Raw genomic sequence first — 20,191 nt, 5'->3', positions numbered from 1 at the left:
ACTTTCTTTGTCCATGAAAAGCATCCACTGGTAGAGAGGCCCACCTTTCTTGGTCTTCCACTCTTCCAGTTGTTGTAGCAGGGGCAGGCCTCCTTGTTGCCGTAGTAGCCGGGAGGCACTTGGCGCAGCACTTGTTGCAGAAGAAGAGGCACGGCTTCTTGTGATGCCTCCGCGAGCACCTCCGGCTGCACTCCCCCGAGCACTCTGCATCTGCATTTGATCTCGATCGCGCAAGCTTTGATTTTGAATGGTCCTTGCTGAAGCGAGAGCTTCAGCTAGCTGTTCGCGTCCCATGATTCAGTGCATAGTATGGTTAGGGATAAGCAGCCGCTCATACGTCCTACTGCTGGTAAACTTATTGTCTGCACGATGTTATGCTGTCGCATTGTTCAGAGAGCTGAGCTGCTCCAGCAATGGCGTATGGCAAGGCAAACTAGTCTGCTGTCGCTGAACTCATTTGGTTTTCAGGAATGGACTCAGCAACCTTTGGAAGATCACCGCTACATGTTACAGTACACCTACATCTGTAATTTGATGGCTTCATCTTGTTCATGTAAATCTTTCGATTTATGATGACTGTATAAGCCAGTTCGCTTTGATTCTTAAGACGAGGTGACATTTTTATTTCAGTGGTTCTCCCCCCTGCATATTCAGTTTGTGCAGTGTGGAATGGGACCAGTACCTTCGTTGCATTAAGCGCCGGGGTTAAAGAATCTTTTTAGCCACTTTATCGAAGAGGGTTTATCATAATTCTACAACTACACTACTCTAGGGGCTCTATACAGTGCATGGGCTGCCAATAGCCCCCAGTGGCACCCCTCCCTCTTCTCCAGATGCTTTCTCCCCCGCACCGCCTTCCTCCTCCATATCCAGTGTGCCCCCACCGTTAGGTTCGCGCCCACCTGCCACGCGCTTTGTCAGGACATTTTCTTGCCTCCCCGACGCCGCTACCGTCCACCGACCGTCCTCCGCCACCTACGACTGACAACGCCCCGCAGCCTCGTCGCTCAGTCAACCTCCTGCCGCCACTAGGCCGACACTCTCCCAAGGCATTCCCTTTAGGTTCGGCAGCAATCCAATCACGAAGCCCCATGCTTCAATATAAAAACCTAAACTGTAGCATTAATTTGGAGACAACCGTAAACCCTAACCATAGTTCGACGATAGCCGGAGGTGGTTGGAAAAAGGATGTGTGAACTTTTTTTCTTCTTTTGGTTGGTTTGGTGAGGTGTACGCATCATGTGACCCCAATGAGAGGTTAGGCCTATTGCATTAAACCGCAAGGTGGAACGCTCGGAAGGGTCCAAGGAATAGCTTTACTGATACATGACTATGCAATTGGAAAGGCTATAGGCTGCACATGCGAATAGAACATGTAGGAGATAGTGATATATCAAGTTCAATGATATAATTAGTATTTCATTTGGATAGGCTTTTTTCTGATTTTTTCTAATAAAACTCAGAAGCTATCTAAGCAGCTGACTTTTGGTCCTGACTTCCAGTGGTTTTTAGTTGGTTCAGGAAGCGATTATGGGTGAAATGAACTAGAAACTGAGATGAGTTTTTTTTAGTGTGCTGAGAAGCTAAAAGTTTATTCTAAAAGCCACAACTAAAATTCAATAGCTAGTTAGAAATTTTAAAGCCATAACTTATTTAAACTGGACCCACATATGATTTTGTAGAGAATTCCATAGACTGTTGTATCTACATAAAAGTAAGTGGAAGCAAATTACTTATTTTAATACTATATGATGGGGTGTTGAGCCTGCAAACACGGGTGTAGTTACGTGTGGAGTAGTCTCGGGATCTTGGTGGCACGCATACTTGTCCCATTGCCATTCGCGCGGGGAAGCGGGTGGGGGTGCCCCTACATGTGATGGTCTGGGAACCAAACAACGACGATAGGGAATAATAGAAAGCAAAATTCCACTAGATATGCAGTTATATGGTTTATCGGTATCATTTATTTACGTTGTGATGTATGTTGAAAGTTATATGAAAAAAATTATAAGGTATATGAGAAAATTAATGGAGGAATGGGTATTAGTATGTGAGGAAATCCTACAAAAATTTAGAATCTAGTTCGATCTACAGAGGGAGAAATCGAAAGGAGAAATTCCTGCACAGGGAGGTCGGTAAACCAAATACCGAGCAGGCATGCTGCCGAGCCACTGGATGATCTCGCGTATGCGTGCATGCCAATAGTGCAGAGGCTGTACGAGCTGGGCGCGCGTCGCGTGCTGGTGCAGGTCGTGGGTCCGATCGGTTGCGTGCCGGCGGAGCTGGCGCTGCACAGCCTGGACGGGAGCTGATGGCGATGCTGGCCGAGCTGAACGCCCAGTTCGGCGGCGTGAACACGAAACGGATCCACAACGACTTCATCGACGATCCCGAGGCGTACGGGTTCGCGACGTCCACGGAGGCATGCTGCGGGCAGGGGCGGTTCAACGGGATGGGCCTCTGCAAGGGCTACGTCTTCTGGGACGCCTTCCAGCGGAGGCCACTGCGCGGGGTGGTGCTCGACATGGATATGGGGCTCTGATGTTGCCCGTGATGGCGGCCGTGGACATCCTCCACTGCACCGAGTCCTGAGCGCCCTTGCTGGCTTGATTGCAGAACCGTAGCTGTGTTTGGTACCACAGTTTGTTCGTCTGTGTTTGGCTGGTTGCAGTTTGGCGCGGTTTTCGCTGGAGTAACGGAGCTGTGCGGGTTCCTGGGCGCAAAGCAGTTCCCAGATGTAGGTGGCCGCGGCACTGTCCGGGAGGAACAACCCCGACATAGCGACGTGCTCCAGGTGCGCGTCCTCACCGGCGGGAGCTTGATGAGGACACACTGCACGCGTATGGCGGCCGGCGATGCAGAGGACGCAAAGTGGGCGAAGCCCATCTCACGCGCGACACAACAACTCGATCACTCATGCATCTCGATCGATTGAGCCATGAATTGTGTACTCGTGGCGATGCATCAGTGCCTGCGCTCGACCAGAGTCCGGACATGTATCACAAGAGTCCTCCAAACCCACACAAAACAGCCCGGTCTGGCGCCGCGAGCCCGCGAGTGGGAGCCATTTACCGCCATTTTTTTTAAGGATGACCCATTTACCGTCATGCCAAGCAGAAGGACACAGCAACTCAAAGCCAAAACTTACACTGTATGCATATACCTCGGCAGTCAGCACAGATGCGATGCCCTGTCGACTCCTCGCTCAGCCAACCTCCCACCACAACCGTCAGGCCAGCAGTCTCCCAAGGCATTCCCTCTAGGTTGGCGGCAATCCAATCATGAAGCCCCAAGCTTCAATCTAGAACCCTGAACCCTAGCATTAATTCGGAAGCGACCACGGACCCTAATCGTAGCACGATGGTAGCCGGAGGTGGTGGGGAAGAGGATGTGTGAACTATGTGTTCTGCTCGCATGTGCGGCCTATAGTCGTTCCGGTTGCATAGTCATGTACCACTAGAGCTATCCCTTGGACCCTTCCGAGCATTTTGCCTGGTGGCTAATCTGTCAACCATGCTTCATTCTGGAAGCTAATCATTTCATCAATGAAGGTTCAAAAGCAGTAAGCGTGAAACATAGTAAAATCACTCTACTAAACTATTAAGAAGAAAACAAGAGGCAAACAAATAAAATGAAAAATGAAAAATGATAGGTTTTGAAGGTCAGAGAAAAGAATTGAAAGAAAAACACACGAAAGAAGAAATCTTGTGAATTATTTGTTGTTTGGGTGAACCCGCGCGGCCATCATCGCGCACACTTCGATCGCGTGCAATCGTTATTGCTTGCCGCAGGTGGCAACTGTGGATGCCAGTGCCACAGACATGTACTACCTTGTGGCCGACGGCGGTGAGAATCGAGACGTGAAGATGATCTACAGCTCTCATCGGATAGAATCCCGTGGCCGCCGGCGAGGAACGCCGTGATGTGAAATGGAATCATGATGGCATGATATTTAGTCGATTACTTCTCCTCTGGTCCTGGATTCCTCTATATGAACGGATACAGAGTCTACATCTGCGAGTAGGCTGCGAAGTTAAGTTTAAATCAAATTTCACTCCTAACTCAAAATGATGCCGTATATTTGCACCCGCTAGGCCAGTATGCAACAACAGATACAAGCAATCAAATAGACTTATTTTCGAGATTCTACTCATACACTAGGGCAAGATGAGAAAATACGGGGAACCAAATACACGCGTAGTGTTTTAAGGGCTGAAACCCTAGCTTCGTTCTCCTCCTTCGGCCATGGCCTTTTATCATAAGACTTGGGCCTTACTACTATTGCTTCTAACGGCCCAGTTTGATATGAAGCTGTGGCCAGCCCAATCAAATCTTACCGGCCCATCAAGCCCGTCCATAACCTCCTCTGACTGTCTTATGGGCCCAATCACCCATACGGTCCCACATGTCATTCTAATAGCCGCCGAGATCACACAAAAACCCTAACGCTTCCTAATTATAAAACCGCTCTCTCCTTTCGCTTCCCTCTCCCACCTCCTCAAGTAGCCAAAGCCCTAGCGCCGCCGCGATCCCAGCAACCGCCACCGCAACCATGGCTGCCGCGCTCACACGCCCGCCGGCCGGCACGGTCCAGTGCTTCGGCCGCAAGAAGACGGCGGTGGCCGTGGCCTACACCAAGCCGGGGCGTGGTCTGATCAAGGTGAGCGGCGTCCCCATCGAGCTGATCCGTCCGGAGATGCTCCGCCTCAAGGCCTTCGAGCCCATCATGCTCGCCGGCCGCACCCGCTTCAAGGACATCGACATGTGCATCCGCGTCCGAGGCGGAGGGAAGACGTCGCAGATCTACGCCATCCGCCAGGCCATCGCCAAGGCGCTCGTCGCCTACTACCAGAAGTACGTCGACGAGGCCGCCAAGAAGGAGGTCAAGGACATCTTCGCCCGCTACGACCGCACCCTCCTCGTCGCCGACCCCAGGCGCTGCGAGCCCAAGAAGTTCGGAGGTCGCGGCGCCCGCGCGAGGTTCCAGAAGTCGTACCGTTGAGCGGCTCTTGTCGGATCGTTGTGGGTGTTCTTGCCTTCGTTTCCTATAAAAAAAGCTACTACTCATCTGGTTCTATATCTAGCAGCCGCATTACCTTCAAGTTTAGATTTTTTAATCCTAGTGTCGAACCTTTTGACATTGTGACATGAGTGTGAGGAGAATTTGAACACCATTGGCTAGTCTCTGAAGTATGGTTTTGCTTGTTACCTATGTCGAGGAAATACGGTATCATTGCCGTATATTTACTCGTTGTAAGAGTAGCCTTTCAATTTTACTCGAGTATCTGTTTACTTGTGGTGTTTAGTTGTGCTAATTTCTTTCTTGTTATTCTCAGTTGAATGGATGCACAGCTGTAGAGAATGAGGCATTATTCGTAATAGATAGGTGCCACGTTGGGGTATTACTACGTTGGTAGATTGGGTGATTCTTAACTTAGCTGATGCTCAGATCAACTAGGGAATTCATAGGAAATGTGTCACATTACTACAGATGCGAGTGAAGTCCATCTGGTATTGACCGTGCAGTCTCATATATGCAGGAGTCTTTATCTAAAGGAAAACGGATTTTAAATAGAAGTGGTTGCTAGTTTTTTATTGATGTGAATTCTGAGGACCTGCCTCCTCATTCACTGGAGTTTCAGGATTTGTCAGTTGTCACTTGATGTCCCACTGTCATGTAACGAGCGGCAAATCCATGTTTCCTACCAATTTATTGATCTGCCCATCAAGTTCGGTGATTATGTCTATGCTGTTTTGTATTGAGTTTAGTCATTTTCAACCTTAGCGCCTTTTGTTATGAATGTGGTGGATGTTTTAGACATTTTGGTGGGTATTTTCTTTTGTTTCCTTTACCTCTGATATGATATCTTTGTTATGAATGTGGATTCTTTTGACTGGAATTGCTTGTCATTTTCTCATTGCTTTTTTGCCTGAATTGTTCTATTACGAGTATTGCACACCTCTGTTATTGTAGTCAGGATTTGGATTATCCTGTCTGAGGGGCATTATTTCTGACTTGACACAATTGACATGTTGTTTTAGAGATGGGCAAAATAGTAGCCAGGCGATGTTGTTGTGCAATATATGTAGACAAGTGATTTTTGCATTGGAGAAGATAATAGGGTTTTGCATCAGTTGCAAGAGAATCCTCAATAAAGTTAAGAGTATTCGTGGCAGAATTCTTCTCAGGCTAATGGTTTACTTATGTCGGAGAGTTATAATTGCCCGATGATCCTTGTATGTGGTGTTGCTCTGACTGTTTTCTCTTTATTGGTTCTGTAATAGCTCACTTGGTTAACTTTTGTTTGCTCGTGTTTTGTTGAATTGATAGTCTGACTACCTAGTGATGGTGTGTGGTGTGTCGCTGGTGATCGATTGGTATGTTTTTGGTTCTTGCCATATTGGTCCCTCCGCCCCTGTCTGTGCTTACTGAAGTTGGTGCTGCATTTCCAGGGTGAAACCGAAACTGCCGTGTTCACTTTTATTGCATCCGTAGTTGTTGCTTTGTGGCTTTTCTTCTGGTTACAGAATACAGATGACTGACGTTCTTTTGTGGAGCTCCTGGATCTTGAGAGCCGACGCATAGCACCTGAACGTTGTACTATAGCGGACTACGCGAACCCATCAGGGCTTGCTAATTTGTTGCATCTTCAACTGCAGTTGATACCAGTTGGCTCTTGGTTTCTTGTTCGGCTCCCTCGATCTCGCCGGACACCTCAACTATCTTCTTCCTGACACGGAACATTGCCAAGTGGATGTCACTCGCAATGCAAGATTGCAAATCGACCACGCAGTCTCATTACGCCATCAGTCACAGTTCACAACCGCTCGTTGATATAGGTGCCGTCAGTGCTGTCCAGGTCCGTCACCACCAGGCTCCTGACCTTCCTCCCCAGCCGGGCGTGCGCGCGAGAAACTGCATCAGATTATGCGCGCAGGAAATGCAACATCCAATTAATCGTCGAACAAGTTCATTCGGTCCTGGTTCCTGAATTTGCCAATGCATTCCGCTGCATTCACGGTTGCTAAACAATTCCAGGATAAATGGGCAGAGTACAGGCGCAGTAGTAGCTGAATTTTGCAAGAACTGACATGTACTATATAATGCAAACATCTCTCTATTTCTTTACTTCTACTGCAGTACATTATCATGCACTTTAGTTCTACCACTCATGCACCGGTCACGCCCGTCGTAATGCCCGCTCCTCCGAGTATTGGCTCCCTGACGGCCTCCTTGGGAAACACCCTGGCTGTTCCTCCAGGCGACAAGGATGGGGACGCCCTTCTGTCACCAAAGAAGCAACGACGGCTGCTCCAAGCTCTATCAACATGGTCTCCTTCGAGAACCAAACTCATTGAAATTGGATCTTCAGGATGTGTCGTGGCCGTTTTCTCCCCAGCGCCATGGCAAACTACGCCCCTCCATTGTCTTCCCTTGGCTTCGACCTCAACTAGCTGGTAGGAGATGAACAGGAATCCATGTCCGCTGCCAGGTTTGACATCCAAGCCGCCCTCGCCCCATTATAGGACCATCCTCGTTGGTCTCCTTTATAGCGGCCATAATGGAATCCAGCCGGGCTGAGGGCACCATAGCGGCTAGATCTTCCTTTGCGTTGGTCTTCATCGACTCTAGCCTCGAGGTAGAGGAGGCATCCTCCGATACGACCTCCACCTCAGCCTCCACTGATGCTGCATCGCCCACCATCGTCTTCGCCACCAACAATGGCACCCTAGCGACTGGATGTAGAAGTCCGCCCTTCTTCACCAACACCGCCGCCTCAAGCACCCGCACTGAGCCCTCTCCACCAGCATGTCGCCTCAGGCTCAATTTAATTAAGCCTAATGTGCTCACACAAAGAGCTTAACTCAAAGCAGAACTTAATGTAATTTTTTAATTGATTATATTAATTTAATATTTGCGAAACACAAGGTTATATAACTATGTCATCTATCACATATTTCTAGATTATTCAATACTACTGTGATACTGTGAGGTCTACATTTTTTCATATTGACTTAATAATTACCTTCAACATGTTCTTTCAAATATTCTCTTTAACATAACACAAGATAATAGGAACATAGATATCTACTGATAAATGTCAGATTATACTTCCTACTACTACAAGATCTATATCATTTTTAGTGATTATCTTCAACGTGTTAACTATATAATCTAAGATCTACACTATATAATTCAAGTCTCAACTTGACTACATAATTTTGCTTTATTTACAATATTACTATGATTCTTTAATTTACTCAAAGTATAAATTCATTCAATTATTAGTCATTTTTGTAGGATAAAATGTCCAACGTCGAGTTCGACAGACTTGATTTAGATGGTCGAAACTATCTAACTTGTGCAATAGACATGAAGATAATTCTATCGCTACGTGGACTTATAATGACGAATAATCCTCCTCAAAAAGGAGATCCGCCACTTCTAGATAAAATCAAGTATGAGGCTCTATACTTCATAAGGTCATATCTTCATCTAGATTTAAAATATGTATAAATGATGGATGAGAATCCATCTGATCTATGAGACTCGCTCAAAGAGTATTATGAACAGGAAAAGACGGTCCTTCTGCCTGAAGCGAGTGGTCTAATATTTGCCTTCGAGACTTTAAGTCCATTGAAGAATACAACCATGTTGTTCATAAGATCTGCTCTAAGTTGCTATTTTGTGACAAAGCTCTCACAGACGAGGAGAAAATTAAAAAAACTTTGTCTACCATATTTCCTTCACATAGGGTATCACAACAACAATATCATGTTAGGAATTACCAGCACCATTCTAAATTAATTCACACTTTACTTCAAAATAAAAAGTATAATAAACTTCTATTGAAGAATCATCACCAGCACCCTACAGACACTGCTCCTTTACTTGAAATAAATTCTAATATTCAGAATACCACAAAGTTCAACAGCAATAAACGCCACCCAAAGAAATTCAAAGGCAACAAGAAGCAAAAATTTCATAGATACAATAAGGGAAAGGGTATTTTCAAGAACAACAAAGACATAATTAGCTCATGTATCTTGCAAATCGCAACAAGATTAATATTGTATTTGTATATAACTTACTAGCTCAAAATAGCGTAGCTCAAATAACATAATTAGGTGGGAGTCAAAGAGGATTACCACATATATCTTTATGGCACCAAAGATCTAAATTTATTCTATCAGAAAAATCAAGATATGACCATAGTGGGATATTCAGATACTAGCTATATAATTGATCCCCATAATACAATATCACAGACTGATTTTATGGTGATACAACATTCTCATAAGAGTTATCAAATGATTCTAGTGGCTATATCCACAAATTATTCTGAAATAATTGCATTATATAAAGCAACACGTGAATATGTATGACTTCATAAAATGATAAACCGCATACAATCATGTGATATTGGTTTCATTGAATCATCAACCATTATCTATGAAGATAATTCTTCATACATTGCTCAAATGCAAACATGTTACATAAAGAAAAATATAACCAAACATAATGCCTCTAAATTATTCTATCCTCGTGAACCGCAAACTAATGAGAACATATAAATCTTGCAAACTAAATTATGTGATAATTTCGCTGATTTATTTACTAAGTCGTTACTAACTTCCGTATTCCAAAATATATTCATAGAATTGTTATACAACGACTACAAAATTTGCAAGGTTAAGGGGAGTTAATCCCTGAATAATAACCCGTTATTAATATATTGTACTCTTTTCCTTTATGAGTTTTTCCTATACGGTTTCTTATCTAAGGTTTGTAATAAGACAATATCTATCTTATTCCTCCTATTTTTAAGTGGTTTTTTGAGGTTTTAATATGATCAATACATCATAATTATTATTCTCTAAGCTCACCAATGAGTTTTTCTATCTAGATTTTTCATATGAGTTTACAATGAGGAAATAATTAATATATATCATATCATTTTCTCCTTATATTTTTTTATTGAGTTTTAAAGGAGTTTTAATGACATAGCAACATATTATTTTCTTCTCATATTTTTTCATAAGTTTTTAGAGGAGTTTCAACAAGAAATTTATATTATGAATAATTGATTAAGAGAGAGTGTTATGAATAGACACCCTTTTATTGTTAGTTATGTGATCCATTAGAAAGTAACTAATTAACAGTTACTAAACCTAAAAATCACAAACATGACTGTTCATATAATATATAATGCAAACACCATTCATCAACGAATACCAGCAATCATTCTCTCTTAATCTCTCCATCTCTCTACTTCTACTACAATACTAATAACAAGTAACAATGTTGTTTTCTCGAATAATAATCTGACAAAGCAGGCACAGTATACCTGAAAAATATTTGGAGATGTAGTAGTGCTAACTTGCAGATGGCACCAATTGAATATGACGCAAGATAATTTCAGAAGAATTGGACAATCATATAGCCAGGTTTGTAGCAAACCTGCAGGCTCAAGAAGCCATCTTTCTGAAGAAACAGCAGTTGATGGGCCATCAGTGACACTGGAAGAACACCTCCGGGAGCTGCTTCTGCTGCTCCTCTTGCTGTTCAGCCTTGGTGCAGCGAGGCAAACTAGATGTCGATGCGTTGCAGTGGAGGTGGAGCAGATGTTGCAAGGAGGCCGAAGCGACGAGGGGGAAGGCAAGGTCGCTAGTGATCTCCCGGGACCGGAGAAGAGGAGGACCGGGGAGGAGATGGTGGCCACTGCTGCTTCCATCAGATGGCGCTGCTGGGCATGGAGGGGAAGGGTTTTGTTTGCAAATTGCTCCTTGTCTGTTGCTTTTGATTTCTTTGTGGATCATTGGAGAAGAGTTGAGGCTGCTGTTGCCTCCTTATTTTGTCCTGTGTATAATCCAATCCTGCTCCGAGGATTTCTCATAGCCAACCAATCCCCCGGTCTGTCATCTGCTACTCGCCAAGGGAGAAATTCTACTGTTACCGAGGGAGAAATTCTACTGTCACCGAGGATTCGTATGCTTATGGTAGATTTTGGAGGAAATAATACTTTACTAAACTGAAAATTCTTTTCCGAAAACATCCATTCCAAAATTTTCCTCCTAAAACATCGCATTGCAATTAGGGACCCGGCATAACTAAAACACGGCCACCTAACTCTAATTGGATTGAAGATGACCGTAGCATGGCAGCCAGTCAGACACTAACCCTAACTCCAATTGCTGAGACTGAAGATCACCCGGAACGTCATTGTTTACATGCTACTGTTCCAAGATTGAAGATCTGCATGTATTTTACTGAACACATGTATTTTACAACCTCGTGATCGTGAGAGTTGTATGCGGTATTCACACGACCACAACACAAACTCCGACATACAAGAAAGAAACAGACCCTGAAAGGGTCTCAAATTGCTTATCATCTTTTTCCTATAAGCTCTGGAAAGAGAGAAACAGGAGGATCTTTGAACAAAGGAAACATCAGCCAAGTCGGATTGCTGGAGCGCACCATCTTGGGCACATGATTTTACAAGAATAGACTTTCGCCGTTAGAAACCCATATGACTCATGAACCTGTTGGGTCACTTCTTTTTTAATTTTGTGTATTCAGTCTGTCGGGTTTTCTTCTAATTAATATAACGGTAGCTCTCTCCGTTCAATTTTTGTAAGAAAGATAGCAACTGACGTATGGGCCCACACGTCAGCATCTCTAGAGTTAGCGTGGTACTCCGTAGCAACTAGCGACTCTCCTTGTTGGCCCCCTTCGCATCCAGAATCCGCGTCACCAATTCAGAAGCCGAGATAGAGAAGCGAGCGAGGCAGCACAAATCCCCAATCCGATATCACTGCTCCGCCCAAAGGTAAGATTTTTTCGAGATCTCCGTGCTCTATAGCCCAGATCGGTTTTGTCGTCGATTTTCCTCAATTTTTTGGTGTGTTTTCGGCGATCGACCGGATTCGATTCCATCAGATGGCGGCGGCATGGGTGCTGCTGGCGGTGATGCTGGTAGCAGCACAGATGGCGTCGGCGGCGCCGGTGATGGCGCCAGCGTTCCTCTGGGCGCCCAAGAACTACGGGTAGCTAGCTGCTCTTCTCCTTTTCGTTTCTAGCTCTAGATCTCTTGTGTTAGATATGATGCGTTCTGTTAACGTTGACGCAGTTTGGAAATTCTTCTTCATCTAGAAAGTACAAACCATTGTAGAGCTGTATACAAAATTAAAAAGTATTGACACGTCTCATAAGATTATGAAGCTCATGTATTGAAGGCCTCACTTTGCCTGTATGTTATAGAAGAGGCAGACCACATCTTTATGTGAGGAAATAATGGTTTACTGACGAAATCGATTTGCACTTTGTCACAATATATTATATCAGTCACATTGTTCATCCAGCATATGTTGAAAAATCAGAGTTAAGACTTTAGGCCTTGGGTGAACCTAAATTCGATTGCCCTTGTGAAAAACTCAAAGTTTATATATCTTTCATTGATCCTTTTCGCTGCTGGACCAAGCACATATCCTTGATAGCTGCAACAAACCCTAGTCTACTAGGTCCATATTACTATACAGATCCTGGTTAATTATAGCCACCTTATTTAGCGATCTCAAAACCACATGACCTGACCTGGTTGGGGTTTCCCTCTTTTGTGGGCTTCTATTAATCATGATCGAGGAGTTACATACCAATACGTCATTTCGTCATCGATAGCAAAATGTATAATTTTTTTCAAATTAAAATTCAGATATGAGTAGGTTGGTTGGAAATAACTTCAGCCTACTTTGGTTAGGACTGGAGGTTTGATGACAACGCTGGATGAAACCCATACAATTTAGTTCCCCGCACTTTTTATTCACATAGAATGATATATCATTATCAACTTACTAGTTAAGCTGGAGCAACAGAGCGGAGATTCTTTTGCTGTCATCAATTTGCTTAAGTATTGCAGAACTATTGTTCAACCTGTATGCATGTCTTCTCCCTCATTTTGTATTGTCCACTAAGAGTATAAAAGGTCAGCATCAGCCAGACAGCCAAAATGAGCATTTTGATGTCTCACGGTGGACATCGTGGGACGTCATTGTGCCTGAAAATAGTTTATGTCCTTATTTAATACCTGAACCGTGAACCTGGAGTTGCTTTTGGCTCTTACTTTTTGTGGACCACCTCACCTGTGGCCTCTAATTGCTATGGAACTCTGAAGCAATGAGTTTAATTGAACAAAACACTGACTGGTACTAAGCATTACGGATATTTTTATCAGAAAATTTAACATCAGTGCAGTAATGCATCTTAACTTTTAAGCACTGCTCAGCACTCGCTGCCTAGGTTACATGTTGGACCTTGTTTCTGATGCAGATTATGCATGCAATACTTGTCCAATACTCTGATGTTCCTAATCAGTCTTACACAATGATATGATTTATGTTACTTGTTGACTAGATCGGAATTTTTACCCTGTTCATTTTCTGTGTCTTATCAGTTCACTTAGTTCCTGACTGGAGCCAAATTTACCGGCTCATCTTGAGTATTATCAGACCATCCAATCATTATTAAGCAAGAATATCTGAGTTCACTGTTTTAGAATTTGGACTACATTTCATATACCTTTATCCTCCAGATTCCGTTCCAATGAGGCCAAGGAAGTAGTCCACTATCAGACAATCTCTCCAAAGAGTTTAGCTAAATCTGTTCTTCAGGAAGGTGGCTGGTCAAACTTGGTGGTGAGTTCACCTCCCATATCCCTATTGGCGAAACTTACGTTCTCATGCAACTTCATTTAAATACCAGTTGTTGCATTGACACGAGTTTAATCAATTCTTATTGTTGCGATTTCGTTGTTAGTGTTCAAGGGAGGATGCTCATAAAAATGTTGATGTTGCTGTTGTTTTTCTTGGCTCAAAGGTAATTTTTTGTGACTCATCTACTTTTCACTGGTATGAAATTATCTGTTTGGAAATTATTGTTTAATTAAACACATTTTTTGTTAAAGCAGTCCTTGTACATAAGTTAAAATTCCCTTTTCTTGATATTTCTGATAAATAGTAGTATAGTACTGATCAATCCAAGAAGTCATGAAACTAGCAAATTTTCCACCTTCTAATCTATGTTGTGAAGTTACTACTAAGACAATTTTTTATGTTGAAGATGCTATCGGCATTCTCAGTTCAGTTGTCACTGACCGATGACTTGGTACTTTTTCCTTAGCTACAATCGTCAGACATATCTAAAGATAAGCAGGTCGATCCAGCTTTAGCAGACACATTGAAGGTAGTCACAAGCACTGATTTTTCTCTTTCAGTTATACAAGCAATGGATTTTCAATTGCTTATAATTGCTATGCTTCTACCAGCTCTCCTTCACAAGTTCAGAGTTTTCCATGGCATTCCCTTATGTTGCCACGTCAGATGATGAGAAATTGGAGAACTCATTGCTATCTGGATTTGCTGAGAATTGTAACAGTGGTTTTGAAGGAAAGCATATCACCTACACAGACACGTGTACTGTGAGTGGTCAAGATCTGAAGAAACATCGCAGCATGGATTCTATTCATGTAAGTATATTTTTTAGTGCTACTTTTTTATATCTGTTCCATATGTTGACAGTATATACGTTGCAGGACTTGGTGATGTCACGGATGGGAAACAGCCCACAGACTGATCTAATTGTCTTCTGCAGTGGTGGTTTTGAGGATTTAGACCCTGCGAAATCAGAAGGTTAGGTTAAGCACACTAGCATTGTCTTTCACTTTCAACTGTACAGCTGAAAGCTGAACTGGTACTCTGTCACTGCAGGAGAGTTGCTTTCGGAGCTGGTTGCTATGCTGAAGAAGTTTGGGGCTAAATATACGATTCTTTATGCTTCTCAACCAACTGGTTTATTGGAGAACCCTTCCAACCTGCCATTAGGCAGGTATCTTGCAGAGAAGATCAATACTACTAAAGCTGGCCTGAGCAAATGTGATGGAGAGTGCCTAGTCATATCAACTCTTCTGGAAGGAACTTTTGTCGTAAGTTGCTACTTGTACTCTGTTTCTTTATTGGTTAGCTACGTTTTGAAATGTGGACACTACTGTAGAATGCTTGTTTGTAGATCACTATACCTGATATGCTTGCATTTTTTCCCTCACACTTGTCTACTATATGCAGGGAATAGTGCTTCTTATCATCTTGATATCAGGACTCATGTGCATGATGGGAATTGATACTCCCTCAAGGTTCGAGGCTCCCCAGGAATCCTGATCCCACTGTAAAGATCAGGTATGGGAGCTTTAGAAGGAACAAGGAGTACGAACGACCGATGTTGTTGGTCTGCGCTATGGATGTAGTTAGTTTCCTATTCTAAGTGCCTTGTGTATTATATTGAGCCAACTACAATGCGATCATTTTTTGGTGTAATATTACATCTCATACCTACGGAGATCTAGCTGAGCTTATGAAAACAGCTACTTGAGCAATGATTGTGTTGTACCAGATTTAGCATTGCTTCCAGTGTTTTCTGTGAATAAACTGGAACTCATCTGGCAAATAAGATGTGTTCATGAAATAAAAATTTGTTATTTTACTTAATCAGATGTTGGCGCAATTCAACATGAATCGCATCTATTACTATGTGTGCCTCAACTAAAACTGTAAATTGTGGTAGCACTGTATGTTTGGTATTGCAATGCATTGATTCTCTTGAAATACAAAGGATGATAACCTCTCTTATTGGGAAATGCAACTCTGTAATGTGTTGCGAATGCATGATCTATCTCGGTCATTTATCTCTCTGTTATCATTTCAGCACAAATCTTAACGCAAATGAAATAAGCATTATATCCACCTGCCCTTTGGAAATTTCCTCTCCTCTCGTAGGTCTTTATGCCTGGTGAAGATTTTTTGCAAGTTGCTTATTATGTTGCACAGTAATGCTTAGGGAGTGTGTAGTTGCCATCTGAATTTCGTTACTTGTTTATGAATCAACAAATAAGATTGTTTTAATCAGTAACTTGGCTGATTGGGACAAAAGCCACTTTTAAAGCATTCATCATTTTCCAGCTTTCAGTGGTGAGGTTACTGTCAGGGCAACCTTATTGCACAAGTAGTCATTTGACTGAGATAGGAGCGGAAGAGTCTGCTTATAAAAATAGGCAATCGACTCGACTCCAGTCTTTCTGCTAGGCCAATTTGTCCTTTATGCTGGTCTGTCTTGGCTTAGCACTCAAGTATGTGAATTGCTCAGGTCCTGTACCTCGTTAATGACAGTAAATGCAACATAATTTTACAATTATGCTTTGTTTTTTCTAAAATTGTACGTCTCCTCTCGCGAATTGAGGATCAGATATAACTGTTTGCAGTGACGTTTGACTAAAATATGGAAAACTACCTGAACCACATGAGCTAGAAAATTTGAGTGAATGAAATCTTTCCATTGCAAAAGATGCCGAACTAAGGACGAGATTATCACACGCATACTGCAACTGCAAGCCGCTGCCAAATGATTTAGCCTTACATCAGCTGTACCACATGGTGCACTGATCATGCGATGAAACATGAAAAAGTCTCGATCTCCTTGCTCTTTCCTGTTGTGCAACTTTTTCTTGCTCTTTTGTTGGCACTGGTTAGCATGCAGTGCCACCTGTTCAATAAGTAACAGACTAGAAATACTCTGGTATCACACGGCAATAGATCGATCCCATGCTTATGATCGAAAGTTCGATACTGGTTTGAAAATGACATAGCAGATGAAAGCAAATTTGTTCAAGGCAACTTATATGCACTAGATTTTCTTGTTGTCGGTAGTGAGGACGACATGTTGGCCATACATAGGTTGCCACATAAGTGCTGTTAGGTTCTGAGGAGCCAAGCCGCAAATGTTGCCACTGCAAAACATGACTTGTAAGAAAGATCAATAGAGTAATCAATGGACAGGCACAGAGTTCTTCAGAAGATTGACGGTACGAAAATGGCCATCACTTGGGAGTAAAGAAACTCCCATCCATTGGGGATTGTTGTGATGCCCTGATGCTAGTAAACAGGTATGTGTACTTATGCGTGGTTCCTAATTATGCGGCACGTGAAAACAGATGAGATAGGCTCAGCGTAACTTGCACCGGCTTTGGATGCACGAAAGATGCGCAAAGGCAGGTAAAAGGTGAATAATCTTGCTAATCATCTTTCCCCGGCTTGCATTTTGCAACCATGCATGCATATGCAAGCTGGGTGCCATGGGTTTGAAAACTTTTAATTCCAGTTACTGCTTTACTGGCCATCGATCATGCAGGTAACAGCTCTCAACCTTTTTATTAGTTATCTTTAATTATTAAGACGTTATAAGTTGTGGACTGATTTTCAAGATGAATCTATGACGAACATTGTGTAACTTTCACATGATTCCTCATGGGTTTTCAGTTTCTCACACGATTTTCTTCTTTTTTCGCGAACCATGCACACGATTTTCTTATGTGGAAACACATTTATGCACAGTACCCCTACCGGAGAAAATGAATGGAAAGGAGCAATGTTTAATAATTAAATTCAGAAGAAACAGCTGGCCAGAATATGAGGACTGACAAATATAGATAAGCTCTCAGCATTTTTGGTGATTTGGTAAAGAAGTAATGAAGAGATAGAAGAAAAGGGTTTTATATAGATGAAACAATCTGGACACTCTTTTGCATGTGTTGTCTATGAATAATAATGTATTGTATGAGACTATTCCAACCGTCATCTAAATGCACTTTTGCTTGCTTATATGACACTCTTGGAAACACAAATATGAAACCTCCAATTAGAGGTAGTCTTACGATGGATCCATGCTCAATGTACACTGTCACTGCCTAGCAGTCGACATGCACTATCCAACGGTGAACGTAGCGAAGTCATAAGGACTAATCTTCTTACTCCTTCTCTAATAAAAATAGAGGGGAGGAGGAGGGGCTTGGCTGATCTTTTTTTCTCCTCCATCTTCTCCTTCTCTTGTAAAAAATTGGGGGGAGGGGGGTTTCAAAGAATTCAATAGTTCACCAAGGGTAAGTTGTGGGCTAAGTAAAAGAGTCATATATATATATATAGAGAGAGAGAAAAGAAACAACACCAGCACCAGGATTGTTTAAAAAAAAACAATATCAGCACCAGCAACGAACAAAATCTCACAAACAAACGAACATTGTCCTTTTTACAAGACCTAAAACAAACCGTATGGCCTCTCAGTGTGCGAACCAATTAATGAATTAAGCAACCAACAAAACTGCCAGAAAATCACTAAAACAACCATTATTCTCATTAATCCAGCAGTGCCCTAGCCGATGCCGATCACCCATTCTTAGCAGCTGGTCCAATTGTAGCAGCAGTGGCAGAAGCACTAGTAGTACCAAGATAACTAGCAGGATAAGTATGACCAAAGCTCCCGATCGAGCTTGTTCTGCGGCACGCTGAGCGGCTTCTGCTCCAAAACTCCGGTCACCGGCGAGGTCATCGGTGATAAACCTTTGGAGACAGCAGCAAAATTTGGAGCCATGGCCCCTCCTCCTAGGGCTTTCACCATCATTGCCTGGTGATGATCATACTGTTGATGCAAATCGTAGCTTCCCATCGCGTGGGATGCACGAAGCATATCCCAGGAGGCGCTGTTGCTTTTGCTACTTGTCGGAACCGATGAACCGGCCAGCTTGTCGTCGTTGCTTGTTGTGTTACTGATGCTGTAGCTAGGGAGGTCGACGAAGTTATTACTCCTACTCGTGGATCCCGCGGCGGCAGAAATTGAGTAGTCCTCCGCGTTGTACGGCGCCGCGGCGTTGATGGCCGTCGTGTTGGACAAGATACCCACCGAGTTGAAGGGCATGGGATCGACCATGAAGTCAAGAAACTCATCGTCGCCCTCGCCGGCATCGACCGACACCGAGCTGACGTTGGGCGTTCCGGCAGAGTACTCCACGGCGGCCTTGTTGGCTTCCTCTTTCTTGTGGAACACCTTGCAGACAACCCATTCATCCTAACACGCCCAGAAAATAAGAAAATAAACCAATTAGTCACACTTTGTGTTGCAAATTATTTTTCCAACACAGCTAGACGACGGTTGAAGTTGTGTCCGTACGTACCTTGGGATTGAAGCGTAGGTTTGTGTTGTTGTCCCTGGACTTGCCCTCGAGACGGTACTCGTGCATGACCCAGTTGGTCTTGGATCCCCTTGGAGCCCTGCCCGTATAGAACACCAGCGTCTTCTTCATCCCGACCAGCTCGCGGCCATGGCCTGGCTTGAAGATCGCCTTGTCCTTGCCGGTGGCCTTCCAGTAGCCCTCCTTGGTGGCGCGGTTGGCGCGCATGCCCGTCGGGTATTTCATGTCCTTGTGGCAGAAGAAGTACCACTCCTTCTCCCCCATCTTCGCCTTGCCTTTTGTTCATTAATTTCACAAGGGGAAATATACATATAAAACATCAATTAGCTAGCTACCTCGATCAAATTAATCCGACCTGTTCAAAATAAAAAGGAAGCTAGCTCTAGCTGCTTCCTGCAACTACATGTATGTGGTGCAACTGAAGAACACAAGGCATGCATGCGACTTACTTGGGAGATCCCATGGCTCGCACTTGTTGAGATCCACCTCCCCGACGGCCCGTGGAGCAAAGCTAGGGTTCAAAAACTTCTTCAGGAGATAGCTTGTGATGATCTCCTCATCTGTGGGATGGAACCTGAACCCGGGAGGCAAGAACAAGTCGCCTTGCTCTGGTTTTACACTAGGCTCCACCATGATCGATGTCGATGAAAGAAGGAAGAGAGAGAAGCTAAGCTAGCTAGGGAAATTAAAGCTTGTGAGCACAAGAAAGGGGGATATCGATGGAGGAATCAATAGAAAGCTAGGGAGAGATCAAGGAGGAAGCCAAGTTTTATAGTAGAATGGGTCTATGGGACCTATCTTCCTTTTGAAGAGCCAAACCTATAGCTTGCCTAGGAAGGAAATCTTCAGTGTTCACTCGGTTTGATTTGATTAGAAAAAATCTTTTCGGTTTAATTAATCATCTCGTCTACGTGGCTGCGGTTAATGCCATCGTGGCCATCGGATCAGAATTAAGATGTCATTAGAGGCATATGATTACTATTTGTTTTAAGCTTGGTTTGTTTTTATTTTTACAGAAGTGTGACAGCTACTTAGCCATCTCCAGCAGAGGCAGCATTTTTGCAGATCCCGCTGCTACAGTGTTTTGCGGGCACAGTGCGCTGCAGTGTTGCTAAGTACTG

At 43.4% G+C, this 20,191-nt stretch overlaps 3 protein-coding genes across 3 annotated transcripts; 2 read left to right on the top strand and 1 right to left on the bottom strand.

Moving 5' to 3' along the window:
• The first annotated feature begins 4,472 nt into the window (after window positions 1-4,472).
• Window positions 4,473-5,292, top strand: LOC133900888 (small ribosomal subunit protein uS9-like). Its single transcript, XM_062342160.1, has one exon. It carries the CDS (start codon window positions 4,553-4,555, stop codon window positions 5,000-5,002), a length of 450 nt encoding a protein of 149 aa, XP_062198144.1. The 5' UTR covers window positions 4,473-4,552; the 3' UTR covers window positions 5,003-5,292.
• A 6,371-nt stretch (window positions 5,293-11,663) lies between these two features.
• On the top strand, window positions 11,664-15,540 carry LOC133900605 (uncharacterized). Its single transcript, XM_062341799.1, has 9 exons — window positions 11,664-11,834; window positions 11,945-12,051; window positions 13,593-13,695; window positions 13,817-13,876; window positions 14,180-14,242; window positions 14,325-14,525; window positions 14,592-14,688; window positions 14,767-14,981; window positions 15,121-15,540. Exons 2-9 carry the CDS (start codon window positions 11,945-11,947, stop codon window positions 15,211-15,213), a joined length of 939 nt encoding a protein of 312 aa, XP_062197783.1. The 5' UTR covers window positions 11,664-11,834; the 3' UTR covers window positions 15,214-15,540.
• A 2,461-nt stretch (window positions 15,541-18,001) lies between these two features.
• LOC133900512 (NAC domain-containing protein 77-like) lies at window positions 18,002-19,844 on the bottom strand. Its single transcript, XM_062341672.1, has 3 exons — window positions 19,520-19,844; window positions 19,053-19,345; window positions 18,002-18,946 (listed from the first exon to the last, which is right to left on the bottom strand). The coding sequence occupies exons 1-3, from the start codon at window positions 19,701-19,703 to the stop codon at window positions 18,335-18,337; spliced, it is 1,089 nt and encodes a 362-aa protein (XP_062197656.1). The 5' UTR covers window positions 19,704-19,844; the 3' UTR covers window positions 18,002-18,334.
• Between the last annotated feature and the right edge of the window lie 347 nt (window positions 19,845-20,191).

This window comes from Phragmites australis, chromosome 19 (assembly GCF_958298935.1).
Source record: "Phragmites australis chromosome 19, lpPhrAust1.1, whole genome shotgun sequence".
NCBI lineage: Eukaryota > Viridiplantae > Streptophyta > Magnoliopsida > Poales > Poaceae > Phragmites > Phragmites australis.
Note: the sequence above shows the minus strand (reverse complement) of the source record. Positions and strands in the feature narration are given on the sequence as shown.

Coding starts and splice junctions, on each gene's coding strand:
- LOC133900888 (XM_062342160.1), top strand. CDS start 4,553: ATGGCTGCCGCGCTCACACGCCCGCCGGCCGGCACGGTCCAGTGCTTC.
- LOC133900605 (XM_062341799.1), top strand. CDS start 11,945: ATGGCGGCGGCATGGGTGCTGCTGGCGGTGATGCTGGTAGCAGCACAG. Junction 14,526..14,591: donor GCAGCATGGATTCTATTCAT/GTAAGTATATTT, acceptor TATACGTTGCAG/GACTTGGTGATGTCACGGAT. Junction 14,982..15,120: donor TTCTGGAAGGAACTTTTGTC/GTAAGTTGCTAC, acceptor TACTATATGCAG/GGAATAGTGCTTCTTATCAT.
- LOC133900512 (XM_062341672.1), bottom strand. CDS start 19,703: ATGGTGGAGCCTAGTGTAAAACCAGAGCAAGGCGACTTGTTCTTGCCT. Junction 19,346..19,519: donor CGAGCCATGGGATCTCCCAA/GTAAGTCGCATG, acceptor AATGAACAAAAG/GCAAGGCGAAGATGGGGGAG. Junction 18,947..19,052: donor ACCTACGCTTCAATCCCAAG/GTACGTACGGAC, acceptor TGGGCGTGTTAG/GATGAATGGGTTGTCTGCAA.